This window comes from Ptychodera flava, chromosome 18, assembly GCF_041260155.1.
Source record: "Ptychodera flava strain L36383 chromosome 18, AS_Pfla_20210202, whole genome shotgun sequence".
NCBI classification, from domain to species: domain Eukaryota; kingdom Metazoa; phylum Hemichordata; class Enteropneusta; family Ptychoderidae; genus Ptychodera; species Ptychodera flava.
In genome coordinates, this window is record NC_091945.1 from 95,761 (window position 1) to 113,405 (window position 17,645).

At 39.3% G+C, this 17,645-nt stretch overlaps 1 protein-coding gene across 1 annotated transcript in view; it reads right to left on the bottom strand.

The window, feature by feature from the left end:
• Positions 1-17,645, bottom strand: part of LOC139117863 (uncharacterized) — an 85,561-nt gene that overhangs the window by 62,462 nt on the left and 5,454 nt on the right. The window contains exons 3-5 of the mRNA XM_070681097.1: positions 10,854-10,976; positions 10,221-10,469; positions 9,724-9,819 (exon numbers count right to left, since the gene is read on the bottom strand). Of these exons, the coding sequence (XP_070537198.1) occupies positions 9,724-9,819; positions 10,221-10,469; positions 10,854-10,976 (468 nt within the window). The remainder of the gene's footprint in view (positions 1-9,723; positions 9,820-10,220; positions 10,470-10,853; positions 10,977-17,645) is intronic.

Consider the following 17,645-nt stretch of genomic DNA (forward strand, 5'->3'; position numbering starts at 1 on the left):
CTCGTAACAAGGGACAGTGGAAAGCCCACAGAACTACGTGTACAACTATAACAGCCACTCATGTAGTTGGCGCTCAGTGAAGATTTTTCCGATCAACAACTTTGACGGATGATGGACTGACCTTTTCTACCGCAATTGTTATCTCCCTCGATTCAGCACAAAATTTTCGTATGGACTGTTGATGCGGTGTTTACAATTGTTACGTGGTGGTAAATCCTAGTCGTATTTACGACTGCTGCGTAAACAGTCGCTGAATAAATTTTGCACGCATTTACGAGCACTGGATATTACTACCGTTTTAATCGAAAATCGTCCGTATACGCGTATGACGGTTGTGACAAAAACAACACAAAAAATCTGGCGTACATTGTTACTGCATTACTTTGACCAAAAAATCACCCGAATGCCGAACGGTGATCATACAGAACTCTGCTGCAGGTTTCTGGACAACACAACCCCAAACCGACCGGGTCCCAGTGAACTGTGCCGGGCTCGACGTCTACTCTATCAGCGTCAACTCAAACTTTCACTCCAGAAACTTTACCCCACAAACTGGGAATATACTAATTTACCTTGAAAAAATTTCAAACTGTCTATCGTATTGAAAAAATCTTACCGGGGCCACAGAGCACCAACAAACCCCAACAGAACAGTGGAATGATCATTAGTGTGCAAGGTCGCTGTATTATATGTCAGGGTGAAAAAATCTAGCTTTGAAATTCCTGGACGGTACAAACGGCGGGGCAGAATTAGACAAGATTACGACCAATGTGTTACGCCGATGGTACATAACGTACTGTTGATAGCAGGTAGTTCGGTGTCCAGTGAGAACACGATTCCGAATAATCACGGCTGTTGATTTGAGCTGCCTCCGATCGAAAATTTTCAACACAATGACATGATATCAATAATTTTGCGAGATTATAAGTACCTGCTGTCTTCTCGCCAAATAGCTGCGATCAAGATCATTATGATAGAAGCAATTGACCGCCGAACACCTGCTTGCTGTTCTTATACACAACGTGTAAAAATTATTATTCCTGCTGAGAAATACGACAGCAAATATGCAATGTGAATTCTTACTATCTTCCTCACAATGGTTTTGCATCTGTGTTTATTTTATCACGGTCACTGGACCATTTCTGACGATTTTTACTAACAAAGAATCAGTTCACACTCATCGTGGGAACACATTGCAAAGACGTTCACAAAATTTTCATCACATTCATCACATTACCGTAATCCCCGTTTCAAAGACGTAGGAAATGTATAATGATTTGTTTATCTTGAAAAATCCCGAACTGAAGCCTCTAAATACAAAATGATTTTCTTCTGAACAACTTCCCGACAACTTTACAATCACACTCTGGTCATCACATGGCGGTTGTAATCGTACATGTGCTGCTGCCAATGGAGAATCAAAAGACTTCAAATCAACAGTCAAAACGTACGGAAAAAATATCAATATCCAAGCAATGTAAAACAGAGTAATTAATTTTGATAAGGTCAATTTATTGTATATTATAAAAAATCTCCAGACCACTCGGAACAGCGTAAGATGATGATCTCAGTTGTTCGAATACTACACTCGCACGGTAGGGTAAAAATATGGGAACTCAGATCGTTATATACTGTTTCCGTTAAACGAGTCCGTTTATCTAAAGATGGCAAAAATGGTAAAAAAGACGGTAAAATGACCATAATTATTATTACTTGTGTCTGTAAATTTTGCAGACTATTTGTTAGTAGTTGTCAAATTTCTTGAGTTTGTCCGAAAACTATTTCAGTGAATGAAGTAAGTTTCAAGACACTTGAGTGCGAACGCAATATCGATATCGGGATACCAAAATCAGTAACAGGCAATCGAGGAAGAACATAAGAGTCTATTAATCTGTGATTTAATTCATCCTAGGTTACCATGAAAGTAAAAAAGGTATGTTGTGCCCTGGTTGGGAAAGAAAAGTTGATTAAGTTTTCAAAAAAACGTCAGCTAATACTCGAACAATTTAGTAAAACTAGCTCAGAAAAACGTATAGAGAAGAACGACATCACCGATCACGGCGATCTTCAGACCTTTTATCATGTTTCAGTCTGAACGGTCAACATTTGATGCTATAATCTATGTCAAGTGTCTCTTTTTGGTCAAATCCGACAGAGATGAATCAATCACGATTTAGTTTCATCGCCCCGACCCGACAGGAAATAATGAAGCTCATGGGCACCTGTATACATGTAATCGTGGCATGAACGTATCCAATGCCCGTCCACTGCATGAGCCATTGACTGTGCATCGCGAGCAAACAACGGTTTTGGACGTCACGAGAGCATTTTTTTTCGCAGTCTGTGAGCAGTTGATTGTTTTGGGTAGGCTGCATACATGTAGATCGGAATCGAGTTGATTTCGGCCGAAAACAGTTAGAAAGTAGTTTTTCGTGCTCCGTCTAAACTGGATCCGCATGTTGCCGGTTTTGTCCATGGTAATCAGCAGAGCTGTGGTGGGAGGCCGTATAACGCCGCGAATACACGTCATCGTACGCAGGGCTATGCCACAACATACTTCCAAAAGCGATCTATCGTACCAGATATGAACTGAAAATGCTCACGTGTTTCATACAGTTATGTGTAAATTTGAACCTTTGCCACATGTTTGCAACTTCATTGAAAGTATTATGATCAACATAATGAACAATAATCACCGCCGAGCCGTGTTGTTCGGTCGCGCACAGAATTGCAACATCTAAGTCGGTTACTGTGACCAACTCTTTTGGGTTTGAAGCAGTAGCCGACTGGTTTTGTGCGAGGCCTATCAGCTAGGCGATGTTGCCGTGAGTGTGTGGGGGTTCGAATCCCTTTTGGGTTATAGTAAAATTTAGATTTCTCAAAGGTCATGAAGTATACAAATATGTAATTAGCTGAAATAAAAATATTAAAGTTCTTTGACTGCTGTCATTGTATCACCATTTTATATAGCAAGTGTAATTACCGTTGGCCAAGTCCTGCAAGCCATATATGCCGAGCTGTGAAAGCTCATGAGATATGCAAATTGTAAATTAGCTGACATGAAAATGTGAAAGACTTTTGATATTGTTTTAACCAGGTATAATCATCAATGTTGTCATGTTTTGCCAACTTTGATCAAGTAAATACAAGTATATATCCCTAATAAGCAAAGTTCATTAAATATGTAAATTAGGAATTGACTTAAGTAAAAATGCTTAATGATTGTCAATGTTGTATCATGGTATCTGCAATATATGTGGCAAGTTTTGTCAACTTTGGTCAAGTCAATTCAGATATATATCTCTAATTAGGAAAGTTCATAAACATGCAAATTAGGAATTGGCTGAAGAGAAAATGCTTAATGACTTTCAATAATATTGTATTACAGTGTCTGAAATGTACATAGCAAGTTATATCAATTTTGATCAAGTCAATTCAGATGAATATCCCTAAGTATGAAAATTCATTTAATATGCAAATTAGGAATTGGCTGAAGTAAAAATGTCCTTTGATGACCTTGAAATTTGGCATGAAGGAGCCTAGCCCTATGGTCTACAAAAATGTCTGACAGAATTTTCATTGGTTTACTTTTATGCAAATTAAGCCAAGTTGAAAGTTTAATTTCAATATGGCTGCCAGGTCACGTGACCCATTGTTATGGTCATGTGATCAAAAAATTACTTGTGAGGCGTTTTACCTATGTGCCAAATTTGAAGTCTCTAGGTGCAACGGTGTTTGCCTGGCAGTTGCATTTAGAGGACGGAAGAAGAAGAAGAAGAAAAAGAATAATAATAATAAATATAGCTGCAAGCAGCGATGACCGGGTTTCGACACAAGTGGCAGCATTAGAGCAAAAGAAAAATTAGATTGTGCGCATAATTAATGAAGTACAGGATGCAGTGTCATAAGGTCTCCCATCATACCACATATGAAGTCTGTAGCACTTGTGGTTACCAAGTTGTGGACATATAGGTATATTTAAGGTCAAAGGTCATTGAGGTCACATGACATTGTGTCAAATAAATTGTATAGCTAAGCTATCCCTATATACCAAAAATCAGAACTCTAGCTCTATTGGCTGGCTCAGAATTAGATATGCACATAATTAATTAGGTACAGGATGTGGTGTCATAAGGTCTCCCATCATACCAAATATGAAAGGTGTAGCCCTTCTGGTTACTTAGTTATGGCCATATACGTGTATTTAAGGTCAAAGGTCATCGGGGTCACATGACATTTTGTCAAAAAAATTGTATTGCTAAGTTATCCCTATATACCAAAAATCAGACCTCTAGCTCTATTGGCTGGCTCAGAATTAGATATGCACATAATTAATGAGGTACAGGATGTGATGTCATAAGGTCTCCCATCATACCAAATATGAAGGGTGTAGCACTTGTGGTTACTTAGTTATGGACATATACGTATATTCAAGGTCAAAGGTCATGAGGTCACATGACATTTTGTCAAAAAAATTTTATTGCTAAGTTATCCCTATATACCAAAAATCAGACCTCTAGCTCTATTACCTGGCTCAGAATTAGATATGCGCATAATAAATGAGTTGCAGGAAGATGCCAAGGTCAAAGGTCAAGTTGAATCCCCAAAATTGTGGAGTGCAATTTGGTCCCCTACTGGCCATTGTCCAATAGACGCTGGCTGTCTTGGACTTTAACATAGGCCAGAATAAGCCATTGCCATAGCTTAGCTGCATAGGTATAGGGAGGTCAAAGGTCACTGAAAAATCAGAAAAATAATATTTTAAAATCTTCTTCTGAAAATTGGCAAATCCTGTGGACTTGATATTTGGCATGAAGGAGCAAGGCTATAAGGTCTAACCAGGGTTAGGTTGGTAGCGGGTCGAGTTGACTGGGGTCGAGTTGGTTAGGGGTCGAGATGTCCAGAAACCATGGTCATCATGCTTCCCATAGACTACCATGTATCACAAAAATTAAAACTGTGATAACTTCATTAATATGCAAGCCACGCCCACCAAAACCTTTTCAGTTCTAGCCATTTGAATTCTGAAGATGTCTACCAAATTTGACTGAATACGTTCAGCCGTTTTTGAGATAATGGGGATACAGACACACAGACACACACACAGACAGACATGGCTAAACCATATGCTCACGTGTGTGAACACGTGAGCAAAAAATATCGTACTGCAGGTCAACACACACATCACCCATTCATAGGCCTACAGGTATGCACAGATCAACAAACAAACAGGGAGAGGCAATCTGCTTGAAACCATGAAATAGTCCGTTTGTGTCTGAATTCATTGAGGCGCGTGTTCAGTAACCGTTGGTCAAGTTTTTTCGTTCAGTAGTAAGAATCGTTTATTCATTGTTGACATCGTAATCGATCCGATGTACACAACAAATGTTTGATCGTTTGCACCTTTTCGCGTCCCCTCGTGATTGGCAGCTGTTTGAATGCTTTCATCTATTGTTTGTTGGACGCTTCGAACACAGCATCGAAGCAGTTTTGGCATAAAAAATCAACTTAAATGGAAAAAATGAGAGAATTTCGCCAACAGGGTGATGCCACAAGTATTCACAAAACGTAATATGTTGGAACAGTGCTTTAATTTACACCTTGGTTGTTGAAAGATCAAGATTTTTGGGGAGCATTCGTTGACGTTGTTACCATGTGCCACTCATGTTGGATTATGAATCCCCAGGGAGATAGGGGGTATTTATAGGCTCCCCCTGCCTTTAACTGATAACTTTATTTCCTCGGCTTCAAGTTCATATCCAACAAACAATCAAACGAACCTGTTTGATATCCCAGCTGCTTTTACAGTTATGCTCAACGGAAAGTAGACGATGAGATTAAATGATACCTTACTCAATTACTAATTTACATCAGACACTTTATTTCTAAAACTACACTAGTACCTCACAATATTGCTTGCCAGCGGCAAGTTCTCAAAGACAAGAATAACAAATACCAGACCTAAATGATTCCTTAACATAACAGTCGCTTGCCTGCTTCTCTGCCGACATGAGTGCCTTATCTCTTTCCACTGGTTTATTGCCGTAATCTTATACCACGATACTAATTACACAGCGACAAAAGACAACTGTAGTTCTTGCTGAAATGAACGTCATCGCCGGGTAGACCGGCCGACGCGGACGCGATGTTGAGTACTGAGCAGTCGTCACGAGTTCAAACAAATTGATTTTTTTTCAAAATGACTACTATACTGTAACAGTGGACACACTTTGTAACAAGTTCACGACCTCTGAACGTCAAACTATTAAAAGTATCAATCTAAACACTTTGTTGCAAAATCACAATACGCTCTGCTAATGTGTCTGACGAAAAAGATCTATAAATTATGCTGATCCGATTGGGTCAAAGATCAGAGAGCGCCTAGCATTCAAGTCAAGGGTTCAGAAGCTGTTTCACTCAAAATGATCAAAACCAATTTGCAACATACGTAGCTAGAAAATAAACTTTTTGAAAGGCTAGCCAGGCATGCACGCAAGTTGTTTTTACATGTGACTAATTTGTACTGCGTAAGCTGCACTGTATATAAGCTAGTTAGGGAGTACTGACAATACCCAGTTCGAACAAATTTGTTGCTTTCACTTTCGTATATACTTCACTTTTGGAAGATGCATTCACGAATATATTTGAGGTGCCATCGACAATCGCGTCGATGGTGTTTATTTTTGGTAACCTAAAGGCCTCTTAGTAAAGATTTTTATCATCAAAAAGTTGTACCAAATGACAAAACACGTGTCACTGCTAATGTCACAGACCGTCACCGCTATGGCAGAGCTAGATTCCCCGCAAGAAATACTCTTTTATACTTCTTCAGCAAGAACTACAGTTGTCTTTTGTCACTGTGTAATTAGTATCGTGGTATAAGATTACGGCAATAAAGCAGTGGAAAGAGATAAGGCACTCATGTCGGCAGAGAAGCAGGCAAGCGACTGTTATGTTAAGGAATCATTTAGGTCTGGTATTTGTTCTTGTCTTTGAGAACTTGCCGCTCGCAAGCAATATTGTGAGGTACTAGTGTAGTTTTAGAAATAAAGTGTCTGATGTAAATTGGTAATTGAGTAAGGTATCATTTAATCTCATCGTCTACTTTCCGTTGAGCATCCCTGTATTGTAAAAAATAAAATCAAAACTATCCTCATATAAAACTTTCTGAGTATCATTAAGTCACTTCTGAATCATGTGAAAATCAGCAGCCACGGCCCTATCTCTGTCAACTTACAAATAATTGTATTGACATTGTTATCATTGCCATGTAACAGATAAGACTACAGTACAGTGTTATTTTGGCAATGGCATTTCAGTACACATGCATAAAAAAATAATCGCAATCATACCAATCCATAATCCAATAACACTAGGTCAAAATTGTAAGACAATAGTTGTAAACATAGACAAAACAGCACAGACAGACAGTAAATAGACGGTACAAAACAAAGTCAAATTCATGAAAGAAAGATATATGGACCTCTGGCAAAAAGACCAAGAAGTGACACGAGTCAGCTTTAAAAATTACCAGTACTGCTTTAAGTAATTTCTTCACCTGAGCGACGTATTTTCTTGCATTTTCATGGAGAGTTCGCGCATGGACTGATCTCCCCACCACCTTTCAGCCTCCACCTCTTGCTCTTTTAGAGCAAATGACCTTGTAACTGGCTTCGATTTCCGGGTCAACTGTGAGAGTTGACCTTATGCGCATGCGCAATCAGAGGCACACAGTCCATGTAGCCGACAATGAGATGCAAATGATATGCGGTTAAGGTCTCCTCTACTGACTTTCAGCTGGTTGCTCACTTTCTGCTATTTTTATAGTACTTTATACAAAGGCACAGGCTTATTCTACCTGCAAATTAAAACTGATAGTGATTTTGTAGCTCATTCTTTACTATTTTTCATAGTTTTTGGTAGCCGGTAACAGACACTTCGTGTTCATGTCGGCTACATGGAAGATCTGCCCAATCAGAAGGCGCCATGTTTTCAACGGTTCAGCATATCAATGCATATCGGGGAGAGAAGCCAGCCTGCTCACAATTCGTACTTCAACAAATCTTATTTTTCAAGCACATTTTGTCATCTGTACACCTTGGAAACAATGTGACATCAATTTGATATGCATAGAAAGTGTTCCGATCGAGAATTACATCGGGTTGAGACATAGGTTGGCATCGATAACTTGACGATGGCAGTGCCTCTACACTGCCAGTATACAGCTGTACTGGTACTGTGGTAATTTGTAATGCAACTTGTAAGGTAGGCCGTGAGGTAGGCAAGGTTTGTTGATCGCCTGTTTTAATACCACGACCATATGAATTTTGATTGTGTAACATGTAGAATATGTCAGTTCTAAATTTTTAATAAAGCGTCGTTGAATGTACTGAAATGCTTTGTTGGCAGTTTGTTCTGTTAATCATGTAATGATGTATGTACAGTTGAGAAAGATTTTGAAAAATTTGAGTAGGCCTATTTAAGCATGCACAATGTTCTACTCTCTATATCGACCTGAATACCACTCATGATCGGTCATTGAATGATTGATTTTTCCAGCGTGAGATATCTCATGTTATGCAAAGGTCCATGATACCATGGTGCTCAGTGAAGTTGCCACCAAATTACATCAAGAGGATGTTGATGTGATATGCAATATTGTGATACTCATCATGAACTGCAGCCCTAGCCTGTGCTACACCATGGCCACCGGTCAATTTTTAACCCTTTCACCACCATGGTTTGTCCCAAATCCATTGTTTTCTATGGTAAAGTTGGACCTGTACACAGGGAACTGGGGTGAAAGGGTTAAAGTCTAAAAATTGATTGACATGTTAACATACTTACATTTTCATTTTCAACACTTTTGCAAGATCTCCATGCCTCACTAATTTACGTAATTTGTTCCATCTACATCTTGTCTGCCTTTCATCTACATTTTATCTACTCTCTAAACTATGACCTGATGATTAATATGCACAAAAGTAGACGAAGCAATAGATCTACATCTTGTCTACATTACATCTACCTGAGATCTAAATTTCATCTAATTTTTCATCCACATTTTGTCTACATTTCATCTACTCTCTGAACTATGACCTCATTAGTATGCACAGAAGTAGATGAAGCAGTTCATCTACTGCCCAATTAAAATAAAGTCTACTGTACCGGTAGATCTAATGTGGACTAGATGTAGATCTCAATTTCCGTAAGGGTGAGTTAGGCTTTGTACATGAACAATTGTAATAAAATGGCCGCCTGCGGCCATATTGGATAGTATCACAAAACAAATCGACGTGCATATGTATGACATATGAAGTAATCCTTGTACCAAGTTTGAATGAAATCGCTCCAGGCATCTCTGAGATACCTGCGTGAACGGACGGACGGACGGACGGACGGACGGACATGACCATACCTATAAGTCCCCCGGACAGTGTCCGTGGGGACTAATAAACCTGAACTGATCGCAGTGCACAACAAATAATATGGCAATGTAATCTTTACATGACTAGCAAAATTAGCATATAATACATAAAGAGACAACAAATTGGTAAGCCCTTTAAGCTTGAAGATTTCTAAACTCACTGAGTAAAGTTAGCAATTACCCAAAATTTATTTTAGAAGATCATTTACATCCAATAGATCACATTCTTCCTATTAAAAGAGAACTTGAAGTTGAAGAACACACCACAAAACAATGGGGTGATTTGAACAACTCACCGACATCTCTTCTGTCTTTATCTTGATTGAATTCATCTCTGTCACTGTCGCTATCACTCTGACTACTACTACTGCTACCACTGCTGCTCTCCTCTTCTGTAAAAAGATCAAGAGAATTGACAAATCAAGGTATATTTGTACATGCCTCGTAACTGAAAATGTCACACTTTTGCTTAAACTTTACACGAAGTTTAAACCATTCTCTTTCATAATCAGAAATAAAAACATTTCCATCAGTACTTATTATACAAATTTGAGAATTTCAAGAACATTAGCAAACTTAAAAGACCTGAGGACCTAACCTAACATTCATGCATCGTGCTATGAAATATCTCTTTGAATTTCAAAGCAAGTTTTTTTATGTATTTGAGGTCTATTGTTCCATTTTCCTTTAGTGATTGTACATTCAAAACTGAACATGTAGTCCACCTTTAATTCTATCATGTGGTGAAACATACATGTACCAGATAAATTAATTACTACAAAACTTGTATTACCTGATCCTGATTCTGAATCTGATGCTGACCCAGACTCATCATCGCCTGATTCTGACTCCTCTGCAGAGCTTTCATCCCCACTAGCTTCAGCATCATCGGCCTCAGATTCAGAGTGAGATGCATGTTCCTCACCACCTGACTCTGCCTCTGAGGAGTCAGCGGCACTGCTGACCACCTCGTTACCACTGGCATTGACCTCTAAGATATCAACATCTTCTACTTCTTCCTTTTTCACTTCAGTCCTTTCGTCTGTTGACAGATTTTTGAACATGCATGAGAACATGAAATGCATGGGTACTGAAGAACAATGGAATCAAGTTCCTTGGACAGCTGACCGAGATTGGAAAAGGAGAACGCCGACAACTCTCGATTAAATGCAAATACTACACTGATAGTATTTATTCATAGGTTGCATTTATAGATATAAACAACTAGACAACTAAAGATAAGGCCTTGCATTTCAGAATGAATGGGTTCATTTTCAAAGGAACAGACAATGACATGAAAAGGAAGCAAAGTACAGAGCATTTCAGAGGTTTTCAATCCATGTATTTTTGTCCCGCCTTTTCCCTATTCTGTCTCAAGGTATTTTCAAGTATGACAAAAAAAACACAAAAGGCAACTACAACTGACCACTGCGTTTGACAAGAGTGCCCTTGTTGCCGTGCCATCCTTCCTTTTCACGTCTCTCCTGACTTCTGCTTCTGTGTACTCTGTCTCTATGACGACGATCTCTTTTATCACCTCTTCGACGGTCTAACAAATGAGAAAATAAGAAAGTACTAAGAATGTGAAAAAACTTTGGAAAAGTTAATTACACTCCCTGTGGTTTAATAATAAAAAGATGATAAATCATTACAGCTTGATGTACATCAACATTAAATGTATTCAAATCAAAATTAACTGAGCAGTCAAATATTTTGATCCAATAAAGAATGCATAACTGTGTATATGATATTTTGCTCTTCTGTGATTAGAATGTAAACAAATACATCATCATCACTATTTATGTGCTCTCATCATGTTTTGATGATGTCACTATATTCTCTTGTCATTTCCTATTACTTTTTAAATTGAAACCATGACTTTTCTCGTATATCATTTCTGAGTGCAATTTTTCCACTCACTTCATTACAGATTCAGTGTTCAATATTGGTATTCCTTTAGTTTAATTTTTAGTTTTGCTCATGTAAAGTCATTTTTTCAACAAGAATGCTAGGGTCCTTCGTCATAAATATAACTTTTATTATAATAGTACGAAATTAGATATTGTTCAAAGCTACAGGCATAGACTTCAAATGTAATGGGAAGTTTGACATTGCAAAGGAGACTCTATACAAGAAGGCACTGAAAGTGTTCTTTTATATTAGAAAAGTTGTCAGTTCATCAGCTAACATAAATATTCATGCATGGATTCATATTTTTAACCATGTTATTAGGCCTATACTAACTTACGGATGTGAAATTTGGGGAACTGAGAAATATTCAGATAGACACCGATTGAAAAATTGAATCTTAAGTTGTGTAAAATACTTCTCAAAGTTAATGGCAGTCAGCAAAAAATTTAGCAGTGAGAGGTGAGATGGGCAGGCATTCTCTTTTAACTTTTATCAAGAAAATGATGGTTAAATATTGGTATAGAACATACACTAGGAAAGAAAATACTTTGATCCATGAGGTGATGGTATTTTTATGGTACTAACAATAACATGGCATGGGCAACTGCAATGCAAGAAATTACAGGATTGGAGAGTGTTGGTAATTTTTGGCAAAATGATAAACATAGTGTGAAAAACTTAACAGATAAGATAAGTAATGACTACATTTTAAAATGGAAAAATGAAGTTAATGCAGAAAAGACATCATCAGGAGAGAATAACAAATTACGCATTTATAGAAAGTTTAAAACGGATTTTAAAATGGAAAAGTATTTAAGCTGTATCAAGGATAAAAATGACAGAAAATACATAACCAAGCTGAGAATAAGTGACCATAATCTGATGATTGAGAAAGGTAGACACATGAGACCAAAACTAAAAGCTGAGGACAGAATTTGTAATAGGTGTGATACCAACTCAGTTGAGGACAAATTTCATTATATCATGTGTTGTCCATGTCATACACAATCACGACAAAAATTGTTAGACTCGATAGCAGTCAACAATTAAAAAAACTTCAACAACTGGGATTTGCAAGCCAACTTTTGCTACATAATGAGCAATACAGATAGCATGATATACCTCACAACATTTATCCAAGAAACAGATATTTTTTAAGATTACCCCACATTTCATATTCTGCATAAAGTTATATCTTATATTTATATAATATATATATATATTTTATATATATATATATATATATATATATATATATATATATATATATATATATTTATTATTTTTGATAAGTATCCTTTTCTTATTGTAACGAATGACAATGAACACTGCATTGATATGAACTGAACTGAACTGAATTGAAGTAGTTTACATTAGAGCGCTATAACATTCGCCTCGATGGGCAATGATGCACACGATGTTATCAGATTACAATGCTTTATTCACGTGAACACATGATGTCCGCCATTACAGAGAACAGCAACAACAACGAACAGTATTCTGGGTAAGCCCAGGTCAAAGGTCAATAGAGTTCAGGATACTACATCCCTCCTTTTCTTAGACCACTGATATGTCTCTGAATGGATTAAACAACAATAAACAAACAAATGAACTTCTCTGATTAATCACTTTGTCAGAGTCCTTATGAGTCAGTTTTATCTTTTTTTTTTCTCAGTTAACTCGAACAATAATTAGTGAACAATAAACATGATCAAACTCTGATTGCTGTTCTGAATTATTCAATTATCCCTTTTCAATGACAAAATCATCAAAACGTTTTGGCATCCTAATGTCACGTGTTGGTCTGGATCTGGTCGGTGATGAAGTATGTTTATCTGTTGAGATCACTTCCGGACGCTGTTCCACAGGTTTGGTTGGTGACATCTGCTGGTCTGTTTTGTCTCTGGTACTGCGCTCCTCATACTTTTTCACAAATGTCACATTGCGTTTGTATTCAACTCCGTCTTCGTTCCTTACTGTAACTTCTCCTCCCTGTTTGTTGACTACCTTGTAGGGGTTTGGGTTGAAGTTCGGCGACATCTTGTTGTTTTTGTTATTTCTCAACAACACTTTATCTCCAACTGCTACTGGACTATTTGTTGCATGGCGTTTTGCATCTGAGTACTGTTTTCCTGCAAGTTTTCTTGCCAATCACGATCTCGGATCTCTTCATCCGCTACTGTAGGTTCACGACACAGTTCAGGTAGCTTGGACTTCATTTCTCTATTAAACATCATATAGAAAGGCGTAGCTCCTGTGGTCGATTGTGGCGTAGATCGATACGCTATCAGGAATCTTTGCATCTCTTTTCGCCAGTCCTTGGATTCGATTTGGGCAATGCGTAGTGCTTTCATCAATGTGCGATTCTGCCGTTCCACCTCGCCATTAGCTTGCGGCCATAATGGCGTAGTTGTCCTGTGTTCAATTCCGTTTTCTCTCAGGAATGCCTCAAATTCGTCGGATATCAACTGTGATCCATTGTCAGTCCTCAATGAGTATGGCACTCCGAATCTGGCAAATATTGGAGTCAATGCATCAATGACCTTGGCACTGGTTATTGACCTCAGTATAGCCACCTCATAATATCTGCTATAGTAGTCGACGATGACTAGTATGTGTTCTCCTGAAGGTAACGGACCTAGCAAATCCGCACTGCAATCCTGCCACGGCCCACTTGGCGGTATTACTCGGGACATTGGTTCCGGCGGTGAGTACTGACTGACAACTTGACAACCATGACAAGTTCTGCATATTCGTTCGGCATCTCTGTCTATTTTAGGCCACCAAACTTTCGTTCTCAGTCTGTTTTTCATCTTGGTTATTCCTTGGTGTCCCTCATGTGCTAACTCCAATACATGACCTCGCATCGATTGTGGAATTACAATTCTGTTGTCTCGTAACAGTATTTCTCCTACTGTGCATAACTCTTCTTTCACATGTAGGTATGCCTGTACATTACAGTCTCTCCAATCTCCTGTCCTCACACAATTCTTGATACAGTTCAGTTCTGGATCATCGGCTGATGCTCTCTCTATTTCCTTGGCTGTCAAGGCAACAGGTACGCTACTTTCTGCAACAGCTCTGGCGTAGTCATAGTCATCTCTCTCATCATGTTGATTTCTCGAGTTCAGCCTAGACAATGCATCGGCGATATTTGTTTTCCCGGGTCTGTAAACAACTGTGAAACTGTAAGCCTGTAGACGTAGCACCCATCTTTCGATCCGGGCAGATGGTTTTGAGCACTTTGAAAATATGCACTCAAGCGGCTTGTGGTCAGTTTCGAGCTCAAACTCTCTACCAAAGATGTACATATTGAAACGTTCACATGACCAAACTAATGCTAATGCCTCCTTCTCAGTTTGGCTGTATCGCCGTTCTACATCCGTGAGACTCCTTGATGCATACGATATGACTCTCCATTCGTTGTCTTGCAGTTGCAATAAAATGGCCCCTAATCCATAAGGCGACGCATCTGCAACGATTCTTGTCTTACAGTCCATACGAAAGTATGCTAATGTCTCAGCGCATGTAATGAGTTCTTTCAATCTCTCGAATGCGGTTTGTTGTGCAGTTCCCCACTCAAAGATTACGTTCTTGCGGGTCAGTCTCTGGATTGGTTCTGCAATAGATGATAAATCTGGAATAAATTTAGACAAGAACTGTACAAGACCCATGAACGATCTTGCCTCGCTGGCGTTCTTTGGCGGTTCCGCGTCTTGTACTGCTGCGACTTTCTCCTCACTCGGGCTGACACCCCTCTGTGTTAAGACTTGTCCAAAGAATGTCAACTTTGTCATTCTTAATTTACACTTATTATCATTTAGGGTTAGTCCGACTTCCCTAACGTGATTAAGTGCTGCAAACAGCTTCTCATCATGATCCTTGAAGCCTTTACCATGTATTATCACATCATCAGCTATGTTTTCCACACCGTCACAGTCACGGAATACATCTCGTATTATTTGTTGATAGTTCTCTGGAGCCGAATTCACACCGAACATCAGTCGGGTATACCTATATAGCCCTCTGTGAGTCGCAAATGTCGTAATGTGGCGGCTTTCTTCACTTAGTCGAATTTGGTGGAAGCCCCACTTCAAATCGAGACGACTGAACACTGTACTGCCATTCATATCTTGCAGTAACTCATCTAAAGTTGGAATTGGTTGGCGCTCGCGTACTATGGCTTCGTTTGCACGTCTCATGTCAACGCAGATTCTGACATCTTTGTCCGGCTTGGGCACAACTACGAGTGGCGACACCCATCCGGTCGGTCCCTCCGGTACTTCCTCTATGATACCCATTGACAAAAGTTCGTCGAGCTTGGCATCAACTTTTTCCCGTAGCCCATAGGGAATTCTGCGAACTTGCTGAGCGATCGGCTTCACAGAATCGTCAATATTCAGCTTTAGTTCATAGTCTTTTAGAAGACCGACTCCTTGGAGTATGTCTTTATATTCTCTACGAATGTCTTCATCTGACTTTCCATCCACAACACTGTTGGCGTGTATCGGCCCGGCCCAACGCGGAGAAGACTGAGGCATTCTGCAGTTTCTCTGCATAGTAATGTTCTCCCTCTACTTTTGATAACAACAAAGTCAGCTCTGCATCTCAATTTGTCTGGCGACATGAAATCAGCAGTGAATGTGCCTAGTGCTGGCAATGGCTCCGTGTTGCCGTACGCAAACAACACTCATGCATTCTTGCGTGATGTACACTGGACTCCCTTCCTTTTCAGGTATTCCCACGTGTGATGACCCATTAGATTACACGTCGCTCCTGAATCGATCAAAATATCTTCTACTTCAATGCCTGCGCCTCCAATATTTAATGATGTAACTCCATTGTCTCTATTTGGATCATCATGAACTGTAAACACATAGTCTGGCTTCTGCATGGTACCTCTCCATTGCTCAGACTGCTCACCTTCAACGTAGTTGGCGCTATCGTTCTGCTCATTTCTATTTCTTCCACGTCCTTGATTACGTCTATATCTTCCTGTCTGACGTTGGTTTTCTGATGTCCTCTTTGGGCACTTTTTGAAGAAATGTCCTATCTCCTCACAGTTCCTGCATTTCTGTCCCCTAGCTGGACAAGCAGGGTCTCTGGCAAAGTGTCCTTGCCTCCCACAGTTATAGCAAGTGTTACTGGTATAATGTCTTTTACCTGCTTTTGGGGCACTTCTCCTCTGGCCTTGTTTCTTTCCACTGACGGTATTTACTTGTACTTGCGGTTTCCCCTCTCCATTGACTGCATTTGTAAGTCAACAGCTTCTTGGGCATGAGCGATAACAAGCAAATCACTGAGTTTGGCGTTTTGTTTCTCGAGAAACTTTCTGCGTATATGCGGAGAGTAGCATTTATCAATCAACTGATCTCTGATGTGCTCGTCTTCTTTCTCAGCAAAGTCACATGTACTCGCTCTTTGTCTGAGCCTACATACGAACTGATCGACCGTCTCGTCACTGGTCTGGGCAATCTGTCTAAACATGTGTCTCTCAAATGGTATGTTCGCTTTGGGGACGAAATGATTGTTCAATACTTGCAGCGTGTCCTCGTAATTTTTCTCAGAATCTTCACCTACCAGCGTGAAATAGATTTCTTGCACTTCTAGTCCAGCAGTATGTAACAGTAATGCTCGTTTCTGTGCTTCTGCTGTTACTCCCTTACCGACTAGATAGAGTTCAAATGCTCTTCTCCATTTCTTCCATCTTTGAGAAATGGTGTTCGGGTCTTCATTGACGTTGAAACAAGTCAGGCCTCCGATGTCCAACGGAGTCACGTTTTCCCCGGTGGCACTGTTTCCCTCGGACATTTTCCAGGCATCCACGATGAAATTGTAATCAATAGTTCTACTAGTTCTATTTACCTTCTCTGAGTATCCCGCCTCGTCGCCAGATATAACATTCGCCTCGATGGGCAATGATGCACACGATGTTATCAGATTACAATGCTTTATTCACGTGAACACATGATGTCCGCCATTACAGAGAACAGCAACAACAACGAACAGTATTCTGGGTAAGCCCAGGTCAAAGGTCAATAGAGTTCAGGATACTACAAGCGCCTCTACATTAACCTTGGAAGACAAGATCATTATCATGTTCTCTTGAGACAATAGAATGAGTGCCCGCCTAAACGAGTAGACCGGCCCTCAACATCGATGGTACTTTGATGCCAAAATAACCCATGAATTCACCCTCCGACCCAGGAATAGAGGTGCGTATTGAAATAGTAATTGATTATAGTATTGATTGATTTATAGTTGAGTTTGTAGTTGTAGAACTTTCCAAGTTTTCTTGACTTTAATA